The sequence below is a fragment of the Erinaceus europaeus genome, chromosome 2 (genome assembly GCF_950295315.1).
Source record: "Erinaceus europaeus chromosome 2, mEriEur2.1, whole genome shotgun sequence".
NCBI lineage: Eukaryota > Metazoa > Chordata > Mammalia > Eulipotyphla > Erinaceidae > Erinaceus > Erinaceus europaeus.
The window spans coordinates 794,819-811,428 of NC_080163.1; the positions used below are offsets into that span (position 1 = coordinate 794,819).

The 16,610-nt window shown below is 63.1% G+C and overlaps 3 protein-coding genes across 5 annotated transcripts; 2 read left to right on the forward strand and 1 right to left on the reverse strand.

The window, feature by feature from the left end:
- Positions 1–1,719: 1,719 nt before the first annotated feature.
- NDUFA3 (NADH:ubiquinone oxidoreductase subunit A3) lies at positions 1,720–3,329 on the forward strand. The gene is made up of 4 exons (XM_060172767.1): positions 1,720–1,861; positions 2,011–2,085; positions 2,843–2,920; positions 3,193–3,329. The coding sequence occupies exons 1-4, from the start codon at positions 1,735–1,737 to the stop codon at positions 3,282–3,284; spliced, it is 372 nt and encodes a 123-aa protein (XP_060028750.1). The 5' UTR covers positions 1,720–1,734; the 3' UTR covers positions 3,285–3,329.
- Positions 3,330–3,331: 2 nt separating this feature from the next.
- On the reverse strand, positions 3,332–5,911 carry TFPT (TCF3 fusion partner). Of its 2 annotated transcripts, none has more exons than XM_007538703.3 (6): positions 5,755–5,911; positions 5,149–5,407; positions 4,936–5,006; positions 3,872–3,941; positions 3,581–3,802; positions 3,332–3,480 (listed from the first exon to the last, which is right to left on the reverse strand). In XM_007538703.3, exons 1-6 carry the CDS (start codon positions 5,775–5,777, stop codon positions 3,361–3,363), a joined length of 765 nt encoding a protein of 254 aa, XP_007538765.1. In that variant the 5' UTR covers positions 5,778–5,911; the 3' UTR covers positions 3,332–3,360. The 2 variants fall into 2 exon arrangements, with proteins under 2 accessions (XP_007538765.1, XP_060028732.1); XM_060172749.1 differs by lacking the exon at positions 5,755–5,911 and adding an exon at positions 5,463–5,700 and having other exon boundaries at positions 5,149–5,408.
- Positions 5,912–6,541: 630 nt separating this feature from the next.
- Positions 6,542–12,169, forward strand: PRPF31 (pre-mRNA processing factor 31). Of its 2 annotated transcripts, XM_007538705.3 has the most exons (13): positions 6,542–6,751; positions 6,823–6,883; positions 7,809–7,892; positions 8,058–8,155; positions 8,246–8,352; positions 8,641–8,810; positions 8,919–9,076; positions 9,780–9,869; positions 9,968–10,095; positions 10,180–10,252; positions 10,606–10,734; positions 10,928–11,026; positions 11,851–12,169. In XM_007538705.3, exons 1-13 carry the CDS (start codon positions 6,575–6,577, stop codon positions 11,974–11,976), a joined length of 1,500 nt encoding a protein of 499 aa, XP_007538767.1. In that variant the 5' UTR covers positions 6,542–6,574; the 3' UTR covers positions 11,977–12,169. The 2 variants fall into 2 exon arrangements, with proteins under 2 accessions (XP_007538767.1, XP_060028772.1); XM_060172789.1 differs by lacking the exon at positions 6,823–6,883 and having other exon boundaries at positions 6,619–6,751.
- The last annotated feature ends 4,441 nt before the right edge of the window (positions 12,170–16,610 follow it).

Here is a 16,610-nt window from a genome sequence, read left to right on the forward strand (position 1 = left end):
GTGGGGAGCCCGAGTTTTGAACTGGGTTCTTTACGCCTGTTCTTGAACTTTGCACCACGTGCGATTAACCCACTGCGCTACCCCCCGACTCCCTTTTGTTTTACTGTTGTAGTTATCGTTGTTGTTATTTTATTGTTGGATGGGGCAGAGAGAGATGGAGAAAGACAGACACCTGCAGACCTGCTTCACCGCCTGGGAAGCGACTCCCCTGCAGGTGGGGAGCCGGGGGCTCGAACTGGGATCCTTAAGACAGTCCTTGCACTTTGCGCCACGTGCGCTTAACCCGCTGTGCTACCGCCCGACTCCGCTATTTTTTTTTTTTACCAGAGCACTGCTCAACTCTGGTTTATAGTGGTGCAGGGAATTGAACCTGAGACTTTGGAGCCTCAGGCAAGAGAATCTCTTTGCATAACAAATATGCTGCCTACCCCTGCCCCTTATGTTTAAATTCACCTAAATCCTTTCTAAATCCTTTTTTTTTTTCCCTCCAGGGTTATTGCTGGGCTCGGTGCCTGCAACATGAATCCACTGCTCCTGGAGGCCATTTTTTTGCCCCTTTTGTTGCCCTTGTTGTTGTAGCCTCGTTGTGGTTATTATTATTGCCATTGTTGATGTTGTTCGTTGTTGGACAGGACAGAGAGAAATGGAGAGAGGAGGGGAAGACAGAGGGGGGGAGAGACAGACAGACACCTGCAGACCTGCTTCACCGCCTGTGAAGCGACTCCCCTGCAGGTGGGGAGCCGGGGCTCGAACCGGGGTCCTTATGCCGGTCCTTGCGCTTTGCACCACCTGCGCTTAACCCGCTGCGCCACCACCCGACCCCCCAAATCCATTTTTTAAAATGCATTCTTACTAGTGACTCAGTAGTGGCTCACAGGGTCGTATGATCACAGGGAGATGGTTCCACACCACAACCACCAGCCTTCCCCAGGGTAGCCGCCAAAGAACCTGGGACTCTGGAGCTTCTGCATTCTCTTTGCATAAACATTATGCTATCCCTCCTGCCCTCCTAGATCTTTTTCCCCCCAGTTTATTTATTTGAGAGGGAAGGGGGATAGAGAGGAAGAGACAAAGTGACACCTACAGCCCTGCTTCACCGCGTGAAGCTTCCCCTGCAGGTGAGGTGGGGCTTAAACCCGGGTTCTTGTGCACGGTAGCATGTGTGCTCAACTAGGTGCGCCACCACCTGGCCCCAAATATAGTTTCACTTGTTTTAATCAGAGAGATTGAGACAGAGACCAGAGCACTGATCAGCTCTGAGTTATGGTGGCGCGGGGGGTTGAACTTGGGACTTCAGAGCCTTTAGCTGTTTACTGGGGTCAGTTGAAGGGGGGCCTGGCTAGGGTGGGGTAGGGCAGCAGTCTGTCCAGGCCGTGAGAAACCCAGCTGGAATCCAGGTCTGCAGGTGTCTGTCTTCCCCTCCTCTCTCCATTTCTCTCTGTCCTGTCCAGCAACGACGACATCCACAACAACAATAACTACAACAATAAAACAAGAGCAACAAAAGGAAGTAAATAAATAAATATTTAGGAAAAAAACAAGGGCAACAAAAGGGAAAATAAATATAAAAAATTTAAAAAACAAACTAGGCTGCATGTACTCCGCCTGGACTGGCGGTCATTGCTGGGGCGCACCCGAGCCGGCTGAGGGGCATCAAGACAGGTTTGCCTTGGGAGCCAGTGCGCACGCGCAGCCTCAGACGGGGCGGCCCCTGCAGGGACTACAACTCCCAGGATGCCCCGCGCCCACACGGCGCCACGGGTCTGCTTTCTGCGCACGTGCGACTCGAGAAGCCAAGCCGCGCGCCCTGGGACCACATCTCCCAGAGTGCACCGCGCCGCCGCGACCAAGATGGCGTCGAGTAAGTGCGGGCGCTCGGTCCCGGGAGCCCGGAGCAGCCGGCTGCGGGGCGGCGCGGGGTGGCGGTGTCGGGCGGGCCGCGGAGCTCGCCCCGGGCGGGGTGAGAGGTCACCGGAGGCGGCCTGTGGCTGACCCCGTGCGCCCCCGCAGGACTCGCCGCCTTCCTCAAGGACGCCTGGGCCCGGGAGCCGGTGCTGGTCGCCTCCTTCGCCATCGGGGGCCTCGGTGCGTGAGTCCCGGCGCCCCCACCCCGGGGCCCCAACGCCGCCTGCCTTGTCCCACCCCGTGCCAGCCCCCCGTGACCCCCGCACCACCCCGTGACCCCCCGTAACCCCAGCACACCCCGCGACCCCCCCCCCGTGACCCCAGCACCACCCCGTGCCAGCCCGTGACCCCAGCACCACCCCGTGACCCCAGCACACCCCGTGACCCCAGCACCACCCCGTGACCCCAGCACACCCCGCGACCCCCCTGTGACCCCAGCACCACCCTGTGACCCCAGCACCACCTCGTGACCCCAGCACCACCCCGTGACCCCAGCACCACCCCGTGACCCCAGCACACCCCGTGACCCCAGCAGACCCCGTGCCAGCCCCCGTGACCCCAGCACCACCCCGTGACCCCAGCACCACCTCGTGACCCCAGCACCACCCCGTGACCCCCGCACACCCGTGCCAGCCCCCCTGGCCCCCGTGACCCCAGCACACACACCACCCCCCCCCCCCCCCCCCGCCAGCCCCGTCGCGGCGCCCAGCACCCCCTGAAGGACGAGCTCCCCAGCAGTGAGCCAGAACAGGCTCCAGCCCCCACCCAGGGTCACCCCTCCCCGGCGGCCGGTGCTCTGCAGCATGGCAGCGGGGCCTGGGACTCTGCATCCGGCCGCGGGGCCCACCCTGGAGCTGAAGTCTCTACCCCGCGGCTAAACGTGGCGGCTGCGCCCCGTCCTCCCGGGCTCCCCTGCAGCAGCCCTGTCTCCCCACAGCCGTGGTCGCCCCGATGGTCAGCCCCTACCGGAAGTACGCCGACCTGATCAACGAGGTCACGCCCTACACCTACCCCGGTGAGTGGGCTGGGGACAGACAGACGCCGCAGCCCTGCTCCCTGCCTGCTTTCCCCCTGCCGGTGGGGCCCAGGGTCGAACCCGAGCGCGGGTGACCCCGCACCGCGTCTGCATCTGGACCCGCGTGTCCGGGTCGGGTGGTTGTCCGGCACTCCTGTCCCTTCCCTTCGTCTTCCCGGGTCTGTCTCTGCCCGTCCGCGTCTCCCAGCCTCTCCGGCCTCGCCCGCCGTGCCCTCAGGGTCTGCTGGTCTCAACGCCCCCTCCGCCCACAGTGCCCCTCCGGGATGACGGGAACATGCCCGACGTGCCCAGCCACCCGCAGGACCCCCGGGGCCGCAGCCTGGAGTGGCTGAAGAACCTGTGAGCCTCCGAGCCCCCAATAAAACAATAAAAGCGCGAAGCCCGCCTCGGACCCCGGGTGCGGAGGCCGTTTACTGGGGTCAGTCGAAGGCGGGGCTGGCCAGGGTGGGGTAGGGCAGCAGTCTGTCCGGGCCGCGAGACACCCAGCTGGAATCCAGGGCCTCGTCGGCTTCGAAGCCGAAGTCCTCCTCCACCTTGACCTGGGGAGACATGGAGGTGGGAGGCACAGGGGGGCCCCGTGCTCGCCCCCACCTCCACCCCCACCCCCGGGTCGGGGTCCCCACCCGCCCGGCCCCTCACCTGCACGGGCGCCAGTTCCGGGGTGGGCGCCGCTCCCCCACGCCGGCTGTCCCGGGGCGCCCGGCGCCTCTTGCGTCCGCTGGGCCCCTCGCCGGGGGTCGTCGGGCTGCCGGGTTCGGGGGGCGCAGGCGTCCTCCTGGGTGGGGACAGCCCCTCTCTCTCGGGAGGCTCGTTCTCAGCGTTGCCGGGGGTGGGGGCGTCTGTGCCCTGGCTGCCCTCATCCTGGGGGACACGGGGCAGGTGAAGGCCGTGTCCCGGCCACACCCCGGCCCGAACCCGAGCCCCACTCACCTCCAGCACGATGGTGAACTGGCCGGCCCGGTAGTCGTCGCCGTAGGAGTCCAGCACCCTCATGAGGAACCTGCATCCCGAGAAACGCCAACGGGGGCTTAGCGTGCGGGCTGGAGCCTGCGGCCGCCCAGCAAAACACCCCTCAAGCCAGGGGGTCCTCGGCGCAGCAGCCGGGGCTGAGCACCCGACCCCCACGGGCCCTGGGGGCTCGAGCTTCGGCCCCTGATGACCGGAGAGGGCCGGTGGAGCAGCTCGCTGGGCAGAGTGCCCGCCGGCCCCGGAGGAGCTGCTCTGGCAGCAGGGAGCGTTCTGGTCCTGTGTGTCTGCCTCCACCGGGGTTGGCGTGCTGGGGGGGGGGGGGGGGCTGGAGGCCCAGCAAGGGTGAGAGCAGGGGCAGGGGCCTGCTGTGCCTCAGCACGGCCTTCCAGGAGCCGGCTTTCTGTCCTCCCTGTCCATGCTGGACGCCCGCGGGGACTTTCTCGAGCCGATGGCCTTGAAGGCCACCTGGGCGCACAACGAGCTCAGCACCTGCAGAGTCCTAGAGAGCGTTCGGGTGCTGGGTGTACAGGGAGCAGGGCCGAACCCACCCCGTCCGTCGGCAGGGGAACCGGCCTCCAGCAGGTGGGCAGAGGTGAGCTTGTTGGTGGGCAGCTGCAGAGGTGTGCCTCCGGGCCTGGGAGGGCTTCAGGCTCTGACCCAGCCCAACGCAACCCTGGCCTGTGCCCTCAGCGCTAGCATGTGCCCTGCCCCTGACCTGTAACCTCAGCACTAATATGTGCCCTCGACCCCTGACCTGTAACCTCAGCTCTAGCATGTGCCCCCGCCCCTTGACCTGTAACCTCAGCCCCCTGACCTGTGCCCTCAGCACTAGCGTGTGTCCCGCCCCCTGACCTGTAACCTCAGCTCTAGCATGTGTCCCCGCCCCTTGACATGTAACCTCAGCTCTAGCGTGTGCCCCCGCCCCCTGACCTGTGCCCTCAGCACTAATATGTGCTCTTGACCCCTGACCTGTAACCTCAGCACTAGCGTGTGCCCCGCCCCCTGACCTGTGCCCACCGGCTCACCTGCGCTCCTGCTGCAGCCTCCGCGTTATTCTCTGCACCTGGTGGAGCCTGTTGAGGACGCGCTCGTTCACCTGCGGGCAGTGGGGACACGGCGGTCACCGGCCCTCCTGCCCCTGCCCCGCCCCTCCGCCGCCGCACCCCCAGCCCGGGGCTCCCGGGGACAGAGGGCAGGAGGGAGACGGCCACGGGCGGGGACGAGCGGGACTCACCGACCTGCTCGATCTCGCGGCAGCGCCGGCCGAGCGCCTGGTACTTCCTGCGGTGCAGCTCCCGCTGGCGGCGGCGGCGGCCCCGCGCGGCCTCCTCCTCCTCGTCCCGTTCCCGCAGCCCCGAGCCGCCCAGGCCGCCCGACACAAACTCCACCTCGGTCTCCAGCTCGCTCTCCAGGATGTGGCCGCCGAAGAGGGGCGGCAGCGCCAAGTCTGAGCCTGGCGGGGCGGAGAACTCCTCGAAGCCCACGGCCGCCATGGTCCTGTGTGTGTGTGTGTGTGTGTGTGTGTGTGTGTGTGTGTGTGTGTGTGTGTGTGTGTGTGTGTCGGGGGTCAGGACTCGGAGACCCCCTGCCCTGCTCGGCCCCCGGGGCTCGCGCGGGCTCCACAGCCGTTTGGGCGTCACGGGCCAGACACCCGCCTCCCGGGACCCACGAGTCGAGTCCGACCGAGGGTGTTCGCCCCCGCCCGCAGTGCCAGGAGTGCGGCCCCAAGAGCCCCGGAGAAAGACTACAATCCCCATGAGGCCTCGCGGCGAGAGCCCCCCCGGCTGCGCGTCACCCGGCCGCAAGGCCTCCTGGGACGCGTAGTTTCCCTCCGAGCCGCTCACCCCTCTCGCTGCTCCAGCTCCATCTCGGGCGTCGGAACGGCCACGCCGGGCACAGCGCTGGGTGCAGTCGTTCCAGGACCGGCCGGCGCCCCGGCCTGCGCGGCCCCTCCCGGGAGTTGGAGCTTCCTGCTCCCGGCTGGCTCCCCCTCCACCCGACCCCGAGTCCCGCTTCGAGGCCTCGCCGAGCGCCGCCGCCGGCCGCTGGGGAGGCCGCGGCCTGTTCTTGACGGAACGGAGCGGTCTGCCGGGGCCGCGCCTCTCGCGCAGGCCGGTGCGGTCCGCGCCGGCGGCCGCCCGCTGCCCGTCCCCGCTGCCGCTGCCGCACCCGCTCCCGCTCGGCCCTTGGCCTCCGGCACCCGCTGCTAATAAAGTTGTTGTTTCAAGCGCGGCCACGCCTTGGGCGGGAGCCAATCAGAGCGCGGCTCGGCGTTCTTCCGGCGGCGCGCGGCTGGACGTCATCAGAGGGCGCCGGTCGCTGCGAAGAAGCGGGTCTCTAAGCAGGCGAGTCGGCGCGGGGCCGGGGGCCGGGGGGGCCCGGGGGCCCGGGGGGCGTCGGGGGGCCGGGGGGCCGGGGGGCCGGGCTGCTGGAGGCCTCCGCCTGTCCCGAGGACGCCGCTGCTCGCCTCGTGCGGTGGCTGCGGTGCGGTGCGCTGCTCGGCGCGGCCCGGGGCGGGGGCGGGGGCCGGGGGTCGGGCCCGCGGAGTCCTCCCCCCGCTCGCCCCCGGTCCCGGTCCCCTGCAGGGGCGCTTCGGGGTGGGGCCGGGCTGCCGGCGTCGCCCTCCGCCGGGGTAAAGCTCCCCCTCCGCCCCCAGGCCGCACCATGTCGCTGGCAGATGAGCTCCTGGCCGACCTGGAGGAGGCGGCGGAAGAGGAGGAGGGAGGCAGCTACGGGGAGGAGGAAGAGGAGCCGACCATCGAGGACGTGCAGGAGGAGACGCAGCTGGACCTGTCGGGGGACTCGGTCAAGAGCATCGCCAAGCTGTGGGACAGCAAGATGGTGAGCAGGAGGCGCCGGGCGGCCCGGGCCAGCCCCGCCGAGCCCCGCCGACCGCGCCGCCTCCCGCCCAGTTCGCAGAGATCATGACGAAGATCGAGGAGTACATCAGCAAGCAGGCCAAGGCCTCGGAAGGTGCGCGGGCCGCTGCCCCCACTCGCACGCGCCTCCCGCGCCGCCTGGGGTTCGATCCCGGCACCCGGTGAACAGAAGACGGGACGGTGGGGCCGGCCCTGGAGGCGGCGCGTGTGGGGCTCCCCGCCTCTCCTGTCTCTCCCGGACCAGTCCATCTCAGAAACCGCAAAGCTGCACCGCCATCGGCATCGCAAACCACGCAGGCCTGCCCCAGCTTGTGCATCTTGCAGAGCCGGTGCCTGTGTCCTCACGGCGCCATGCACACACGCCCTCGCCGTTGTCTTTTTATTTTAGACCTTTTTCAGTATTTATTTACTTACTCCCTTTTGTCGCCCTTGTTTTTTTTATTGTTGTTGTAGTTGTTGTTGTCGTTAGTGATGTCGTCGTCGTTAAATAAGACGGAGAGACATGGAGAGAGGAGGGGAAGGCAGAGAGGGGGAGAGAAAGACAGACACCTGCAGACCTGCTTCACCGCCTGTGAAGCGACTCCCCTGCAGGTGGGGAGCCGGGGTTCGAACTGGGATCCTTACGCCAGTCCCTGCGCTTTGCGCCACCTGCGCTTAACTCTGCGCTACCGCCCGACTCCCGTCCCCCCTCGCTATTTTGTCTGGAGGCGCCGGGAGGCTCCGTTCCTCACCACGACCAGCTAGGGGGGTTTTGCCACGTCCCTGAGGGCTGGTCTCGTTATTCACTTGGCGCTTGCCTGAGACGCCCGGCTGCCTCCCAAGTTTCCCTGAGGAGGGGAGACACCGTTCCCGGAGCCGAGACAGGTGTCGCTAGGTGCACAGGAAGCAGACACGGCCTGTAACCAGCTCAGGGTGCCGGCCGGGTGCACCTCTGCTCTCCTGGGGGTGGGGGGGGACCCATTGGCCGTGGGCAGCCTGCTCCGCAGACCCCCGGGCCCAGCCCGACTCTCCCCTCACAGTGATGGGTCCTGTGGAGGCGGCGCCCGAGTACAGAGTCATCGTGGACGCCAACAACCTGACTGTGGAGATCGAGAACGAGCTGAGTGAGCCGGGCACGGGGTGGGGAGGCTCTGCCTGGCACCCGCACTCCCCCTTCCCCGGGTCCCACAGACACGGCGCTGCAGGAGGAGCGGCAGGGTTGCAGGGGGCGGCTCGCAGCCTGCCCACCCCTCCTCACGGCCCCCTCCCTTCCCTTCCCTTGTCCGCAGACATCATCCACAAGTTCATCAGGGACAAGTACTCGAAGCGCTTCCCCGAGCTCGAGTCCCTGGTCCCCAACGCACTGGACTACATCCGGACGGTCAAGGTGAGCGAGGGAGGCGGGCTCGGCAGCACCCGCTGGGGGGGGCGGCGGTTCTCAGGGCCCCTCGTGAGCGCCCCCACCACCACCCTGCAGGAGCTGGGAAACAGCCTGGACAAGTGCAAGAACAACGAGAACCTTCAGCAGATCCTGACCAACGCCACCATCATGGTCGTCAGCGTGACCGCCTCCACCACCCAGGGGTGCGCCAGGGCGTGGGTGGGCTGATGGGACGCGGATGACGAGCCAGAGCTGGGGCTGCGGGGCGGGCGTGTGGGAAGGCGGAGCCCGCGGTGGCGGAGGCCTCCTGTTACTCCCCCCAGCAGAGCTGAGAACCGGCTGGGCCCACGCCACCCCCTCCCAGGGCTCCCGATTCCGGCTGCCTCGGCCTCTGCTGAGCACTAGAAGCCGGCCGGAAGCCATGTGCGCATGCGCTCGGAGAGGGGCCAGTCCGGCATCTGGGTGTCTGCACGTCTGTCCCTCCCCTGCAGGCAGCAGCTGTCGGAGGAGGAGCTGGAGCGGCTGCAGGAGGCCTGTGACATGGCGCTGGAGCTGAGCGCCTCCAAGCACCGCATCTACGAGTACGTGGAGTCCCGCATGTCCTTCATCGCCCCCAACCTCTCCATCATCATCGGGGCGTCCACCGCCGCCAAGATCATGGGTGAGGCTCGTGGGGACTCCGTCGGGGGCGGGGTGGCTGGACCCTCGCTTAGCCGCCTGCGCGTGCAGCGCAGCCCCTCCGCCCTCTGACCCCTCCCCTCCCGCGCAGGCGTGGCCGGCGGCCTGACCAACCTGTCCAAGATGCCCGCCTGCAACATCATGCTGCTGGGGGCCCAGCGCAAGACACTGTCGGGCTTCTCGTCCACGTCGGTGCTGCCGCACACAGGCTACATCTACCACAGCGACATCGTGCAGTCGCTGCCCCCGGTGAGTCCACAAGCCTCCATCTGGCCTCTGTCCCCGGGAGCCTGTCCCGGTGCCCGCACGGACGCGGTTCTGCCGGCCGGGCAAGGCATTCGGCTTCCGCTCAGGCTCCTCAGACGTGGGGGGTTCTGGAAACCAAACCCCCAAACCCTGCCCCACGCACCCCCTGCGAGACCCAGGCCCGGCAGGATCGCTTAGGGTCAGTTTGGCGCGTGACTGCCGCTGGGGACAGTCGGTGCTCAGACAGGCTCCCTCTGCGCCCCCGTGGCGTCTCCCAGACCCCAGGCCGCTTTCCTTCCTCTGCGGCACGCCGGACCGCTTCTGGGGAGACACTGGGGGCTGGATTTGGCTCTAGTCAGACTCAGTGTCTGGCGTCTAGTGATCCTGCAGCAGTGCAGTGCTGCCCGGTGGTCTGCAGCCTGCGCAGCCCGGCCGTGTTTCTGCAGAGGAAGCTGAAAGGCGGCCCAGGAGGTGCTGGGGCGGACGCCGCCTGCTGCGGGCGGGCATGTGGCGGGCAGGTCCCTGGCTGTAGACAGCACAGCAGCGGTGCGGCTCTGTGCCCGCTGCTTAAGCATGCTGGTGTGTGAGTCAGTGCAGTGACTCCCAAGCAAGCTGGGCCTCGCGGACGCACGGGCTGGGGTGTGAGAAGCCGCCTGGGGCCCCGCTGCTGGCCTCTGCCCCCTTAACTCCCCCCCATCTGCGCCAGGACCTCCGGCGGAAGGCTGCCCGCCTGGTGGCCGCCAAGTGCACGCTGGCCGCCCGCGTGGACAGCTTCCACGAGAGCACGGAGGGCAAGGTGAGCGGCCACTGTCTGTCTGTCCACCCGTGGGAGTACGTGGGTGTGGCGCCCACCCACCCAAGGGCGGGTAGCCAGGCGATGCTGTCGGCCCGCAGGTGGGCTACGAGCTGAAGGACGAGGTCGAGAGGAAGTTCGACAAGTGGCAGGAGCCTCCGCCCGTGAAGCAGGTGAAGCCTCTGCCCGCGCCCCTCGACGGGCAGCGCAAGAAGCGTGGAGGCCGCAGGTGGGCGCCCCGGGAGGGGCGGGGTGGGGGTGGGGGTGGGGGTGCTGCCACATCCCGCTGAGCCCACCCTGCGTCCCCATCCAGGTACCGGAAGATGAAGGAGCGGCTGGGACTCACCGAGATCCGCAAGCAGGCCAACCGCATGAGCTTCGGGGAGGTCGGTCTGCCACGGCCCCGGCTCCCTGCCCCCCGCCCTGCCCCCCACCAACCGCGTGAGCTTCGGGGAGGTCGGTCTGCCCCTGCCCTGCCCCCCATCTGGCCCGGAGGGCTCTGCCACCCTGAGCGCCATCACCATCCACCCAGGTGCCTCTGAGCCTGCCTGGCCCCGCCAGCCGAGACGCGGTCAGATGCCTGCGTGGAGCCTGCCGTGGCTCCTTCTCTGTTTGTTTCTATTTTCAGTGACGTTGTCAAGAGAAAGAACCAGAGCGTCTCTCTGGCACTCAGGCCTCTGGTTCTCAGCGACGCCACGCACACGCCCCGGCTCACCTGGGACCCTTCCTCTGCTTTCAGATTGAGGAGGATGCCTACCAGGAGGACCTGGGCTTCAGCCTGGGCCACCTGGGCAAGTCGGGCAGCGGGCGCGTGCGGCAGACGCAGGTGAACGAGGCTACCAAGGCCAGGATCTCCAAGACGCTGCAGGTGGGGCCCGGGGAGATGGGGGGGAGGGCGGCCCTCAGCCAGGGTAGACGGGGGAGCCCCTCACAGCCCAGGGAGATGGGGGCCCTTCACATCACGGGGAGACGGGGGAGCCCCTCACAGTCATGGGGAGATAGGGAGCGGCCCTCAGCCAGGGGAGACGGGGAGCCCCTGACAGTGCGGCCTGCCCCCACAGCGGACCCTGCAGAAGCAGAGTGTGGTTTACGGCGGCAAGTCCACCATCCGAGACCGGTCGTCGGGGACGGCCTCCAGCGTGGCCTTCACTCCACTCCAGGTACCCCACACCCACCTCCCGGGGCGCCCCACCCTGGACTCTCAGGCTCGACGCTGGTGTCCAGACCGCTGGATGGTTGGCAGCCCAGGTTCCAGCCCAGCTCCCGTCACTTGGGGGAAACGTCGGAGCTGTGGCGTCTTTCCCTCTGTCTCCACCTGAGGGAATCAGCAGAGTAATGAAATGCCGGGCTGAAAAGTGACAAGATCACTTGGAGAGCTGGTCACAAAGGTCGAGGAGCCCGGCTCCTTCCAAGACCCACTGAGTTGTCTCCACGGGGGGAGGACCGGGGAGCATGTGCCTGTTTGTTTTTTCTCCAGATGTGTTAAACTTGAGAGAGAGAGAAAGGGAGAGACTTCTCACGCTGGAGGAGCCAAGGGCCTACCAGAGGCAGCTGTGGGACCTTGACTTCTTTAAGTGCATTTTGTGTGCTTTCACGAGTGATGGGTAGAGAGACAGAGGGCTGGGTGGTGCTGCACCTGGTTGAGCGCACACGTTACAGTGTGCAAGGACCCGGGTTCGAGCCCCTGGTCCCCACCTGCAGGGGAGGAAGCTTCGCGAGTGGTGAAGCAGAGTTGCAGGGGTCTGTCTCTTCTTTCTCCTCTTTCCTCTCTGTCAGTAAAGATAGTAAAAATATACGTGTGCATTTAAAAGAGTTTGAGAGAATGGAGCCAGAGCACCACTGTGGCGTGTGCGGTGTCAGGGTTTGAACTCAGGACCTCGTGCTCGTGAGTCCAGCACTTGGTCTGCTGGTCACCATTTTGGGATGTTTCCCGGTGGGGTGTGGGGTGGGCTCTCCACCCACCGCCCCTTTCCCGCCTGCCCAGGGCCTGGAGATCGTGAACCCGCAGGCAGCAGAGAAGAAGGTGGCGGAGGCCAGCCAGAAGTACTTCTCCAGCATGGCTGAGTTCCTCAAGGTCAAGGGGGAGAAGAACGGCGTCATGTCCACGTGAGGGCGCAGCCGGCACCCAAGGGACCTGGACTCTGGCCCTGCGGGGGCACAGGGGACGCGGGCACGGCAGCGGGCACAGGGGCCACTGACCCAGCTCAGGAGGGGCCGACCTCTCGCGGGTGGGCAGACCAGACTGGACACCTCATCCTTGTATCTCAGCTGGCGGAGGAGCGATTAAAAGCACGTCGTCAGGGTCTGCCTTGTGGAGTGAGCTCGTCAGACGCCGGGTCATGGGGAGTCACTGCAGAGATGGGGAGCAGGGTAGGGCGCCCCCATGGGGGCATCAGCCAGGCTTTGCCACTTCCTCCCTGGGCTCTACGGAGGAGGGGGAGAGGAAGACCCTTGCTCAGCTCTGGCATTGGTGGTGCTGAGGTTTGAACCTGGGCATCAGAGCCTCAGGCCTGGAAGTCTTGCAGAATCCCTGTGCTGTCTTGCCAGCCTTTTCTTTTTACCCCGAGCCCGGCTCAGCTCTGGGTGATGCTGCAGGAGATTGAAGCTGGGCCTTGGAGCCTCAGGCTTGAGGGTTTCTTTGCAGAACCGTGATGCTATCTACCCCGCCCTTTTTTAAACGCCCTGGAGAATGGGCTTGAAGCCGGGACTTTGGAGCTTCAGCAGGAGAGTCTCTGCAAAACCACCACGCTGTCTGCCGTCTACCCTCCGCCCCAGACCCGCTTAGCACAGTACCCACAGAGCTCCTTCTGGCGCTGGGGATCGAACCCAGCGCTGTGTGGCCGTCACCCTAGCTGCTGAGCTGTCTCCTGGCCCCAGACATCCCGCGCTTTGCCACCCAAGAAGTGTGGCTGCCGGAACCCCAGCCCTCGGCACCCGGCGGGTGGCACCCTTCCCTGAGCCACCACGCAGCCCTGGGCGGCCGGGAAGCGTGTCTCGGGTGGGGGTGGGCTTTCCACGCGCCCACGGGCCCGCTCTGGGGGGACCCCACCCCGGCTGGGAAGCAGCTCAGGAAGAGGGCGGCAGGAGAAGCTTGGGCTCCCCCCCTCAGCAGGTGACACAGCTCAGCCCTATGGGTCCCTGGGGAGTGACAGCCGGGCCCATCTCTGCTTGGACCTGGCCCAGCCCTCAGCTCTTCACAGCCCTGGCCTGAATCCCCTGCATGGGGTGCTCGGGAGGGGCCCAGGTCCCCAGGCCCGGCCGTCCTATCTGGGCTTGACTCAGTTTCCTCCTTCAGTGCTGCGGGGAAGGCTTGGCAAATGGGTCGCGGGGTGCAGTTTCTAAGGTGGGGCGGAGGGGGGCAGCTCGGTGTGACCCACGATTCTCCTATAGACTCTTAGTAACAGATTCCAAACTGTATTTAGTCTCTAGGGTTAACACGGGCTCGGTGCAGGCACTGAACCCACTGCTCCTGGTGGCCACTGTTTTTAGGTTCTTGTTTTCCATTTTACTGGACAGGACAGAGAAATTGAGAGAGGAGGGAGAGAATCAGAGAGACACCTGCAGCTGTGCTTCACTGCTTGGGAAGCATCCCCACTGCAGGTCGGTAGTGGGGGCTCGAACCTGGATCCTTGTGCTCCACACTACGTGCACTCAACAGAGTGCCCCAGCACCCACCCCAATTTTTATTATTTTATTTTGCTTTTTAATACTTATTTATTCCCTTTTGTTGTCCTTGTTTTATTGTTGTAGTTATTGTTGATGTTGTCTTTGTTGGATAGGACAGAGAGAAATGGAGAGAGGAGGGAAAGACGGGGAGAGAAAGACAGACACCTGCAGACCTGCTTCACCGCCTGTGAAGCGACTCCCCTGCAGGTGGGGAGCCGGGGGCTCAAACCGGGATCCTTACACTGGTCCTTGCGCTTTGTGCCACCTGCACTTAACCCGCTGCGCTACCGCCCAACTCCCTATTATTTTATTTTGTATTAGAGCCCTGTTCAGTTCCAGCTTGTGGTGGTGCGGGTGGATTGAACTGCACTTTGGAGCCTCAGGCAGGAGAGTCTGATTTAATTTAATTGCAGATGACAAACTTTATTTATTTTTACCAGATCCCCACTCAGCTCCTACTGACAGTCATGCAGGGAAATTGAATCTTGGACCTTGAAGCCTTAAGCATGAGACTCTCTTTGCACAGCCATTGTGCTGTCTACCTCCACCCAATGCCTAATGTTTAAAAAGAGCCAGAGGACTCACCTAGTAGGGCAGCAGCAAGGACAAGGACCCGGGTTCAAGACCCCCGTCCTGCCTGCAGGGGAGTCGCTTCACAGGCGGTGAAGCAGGTCTGCAGGTGTCTGTCTTTCTCTCCCCTTTTCTGTCTTCCCCTCCTCTCTCCATTTCTCTGTGTCCTATCCAACAACACCGACATCAATTACAACAATAACAACAAACAAGGGCAACAAAAGGGAATAAAATAAACATTAAAAAAGAATTTTAGGGAGTCGGGCTGTAGCGCAGCGGGTTAAGCGCAGGTGGCGCAAAGCACAAGGACTGGCATAAGGATCCCGGTTCGAACCCCGGCTCCCCACCTGCAGGGGAGTCACTTCACAGGCGGTGAAGCAGGTCTGCAGGTGTCTGTTTCTCTCCTCCTCTCTGTCTTCCCCTCCTCTCTCCATTTCTCTCTGTCCTATCCAACAACCACCACAACAATAATAACTACAACAATAAAACAACAAGGGCAACAAAAGGGAATAAATAAAATAAATATTTAAAAAAGAATTTTAAATAGGAAAAAAGGAAGTGTCACAGTGTCACCAGGAGCAGTGGGGTCGTCTTGTGGGCACTGAGCTCCAGGGAGAACCGGGGTTGCTGTGAACAGAAAACCAGGAATATATATTTTTCTTTCTTTTTAAATTACCTTTGTTTATAGTGAGGGAAATAGCTCGGTAGTAGAGCATGGAACTGGCATGTCTGAGATTTCAGATTCACCAGCCCCTTAGTTAAGCAGTGCTCCGGCCTCCCATAGAGAAAAAAGGAAAAGAAATCAGACTGTGGAGACAGCATCATGGTTCTGCAGAAGACTCTTGTCTAAGGCTCTGAAGTCCCAGGTTCAATCCCCAGCACCACCACCAAGCCAGAGCTGAGCAGGGCTCTGGTGTCTGTCTCTCTCATATTTAAATAAAACAGGGTAGAGGTAGATAGCATAATGGTTCTGCAAAGAGACTTTCATGCCCGAGGTTCAAAAATCCAAGTTCACCCCCTGTACCACTGTCAGCCAGAGCTGAGCAGAGTTCTGGTAAAATGATTTTGTTCAAGTCACAAGGCTGGTAAAGTAGCTTGCCTAAATAGCATACCTGCTTTGCCATGTGCAAGACCCAGGTTCGAACCCAGCCTCCCCCTCCCCTACCCCCACCCCCTCATTGAATGAAGCTTCAGTCCTGTAGTGTCTGTCTGTCTTTATCTGGAAGTCAGCCTGGAACGGTGAAACCCTGGTAACAGCAGGACCCTGGGGGGCTGGGGTGACAGGCGCCCTTCCATTCTTCCCACCCTTCCCTGGGTTGTCCCTGGGCTTGGCGGCTGCACCGTGACTCCTGTGCCCAGTGGCTCTTTGTCTCACAGGTTGAGGCAGGGAGACGGGAGACGCCCACAGTGATCAGTGCAGGTGAAGACTCCCTGCAGATGGGGCCTGGGGCTTGGACAGTGGTGAAGCAGGGGTCTCCCTATCTCCCTCACCTCTCAATTTCTGGCTATCCAATAAAGATAATTTTTAAGTACTATATCCTCTGGTTCTTTTTTAATTTTTTAAATTCTTAATTGGATAGAAACAGCCAGAAATTGAGAGCGGGGGGGGGGGGGGGGTGACGGAGAGGAAGACAGACACGGCGCAGCACAGCTTCACTGCCTGTGAAGCTTTCCCCTGCAGGTGGGGACCAGGGGCTTGAACTTGCGGCCTCGTGCACTGTACTGTGTGTGCTTAACCAGGTACGCCACCACCTGGCTTCGAATAAAGATGATTTTTGAAAATTAAGGGGCGAAAATGTAGAAAGGAGAAGCAGAAGGTGTGTGTGACCAGGGATTGAACTCAGGACTTCCTGAGGAATTCACTATTCACAGTGCCTCCTCCCAGGCCACAAGAGCATTTATTATTTTTTTTCTCCAGGGCTATCACTGGGGCTTGGTGCCTGCACTATGAATCCACTATGAATTCCACTGGAAGCCTTTTTTTTTCCCTTTTGTTGCCCTTTTTTTAAAAATATTTATTTTATTTATTCCCTTTTGTTGCCCTTGTCGTTTTATTGTTGTAGTTATTACTGTTGTTGTCGTTGTTGGACAGGACAGAGAGGAATGGAGAGAGGAGGGGAAGACAGAGAGGGGGAGAGAAAGACAGACACCTGCAGACCTGCTTCACCGCCTGTGAAGCGACTCCCCTGCAGGTGGGGAGCCGGGGTTCGAACCGGGATCCTTATGCCGGTCCTTGTGCTTTGCGCCACGTGTGCTTAACCCGCTGCGCTACCGCCCGACTCCCTTGTTTTTATATCGTTGTTATTGTTGTCGTTGTTGGATAGGACAGGGAGAAATGGAGAGAGATGGGGGAGAGAAAGACAGCTGCAGACCTGCTTCGCCTGTGAAGCGACCCCCCTGCAGGTGGGGAGCGGGGGACTCAAACCCGGATCCTTGTGTTTTGCACCACCTATGCTTAACCCGCTGCACTATCTTCCGGCCCCCCATAAGTGCACTTTTTTTAAAAAA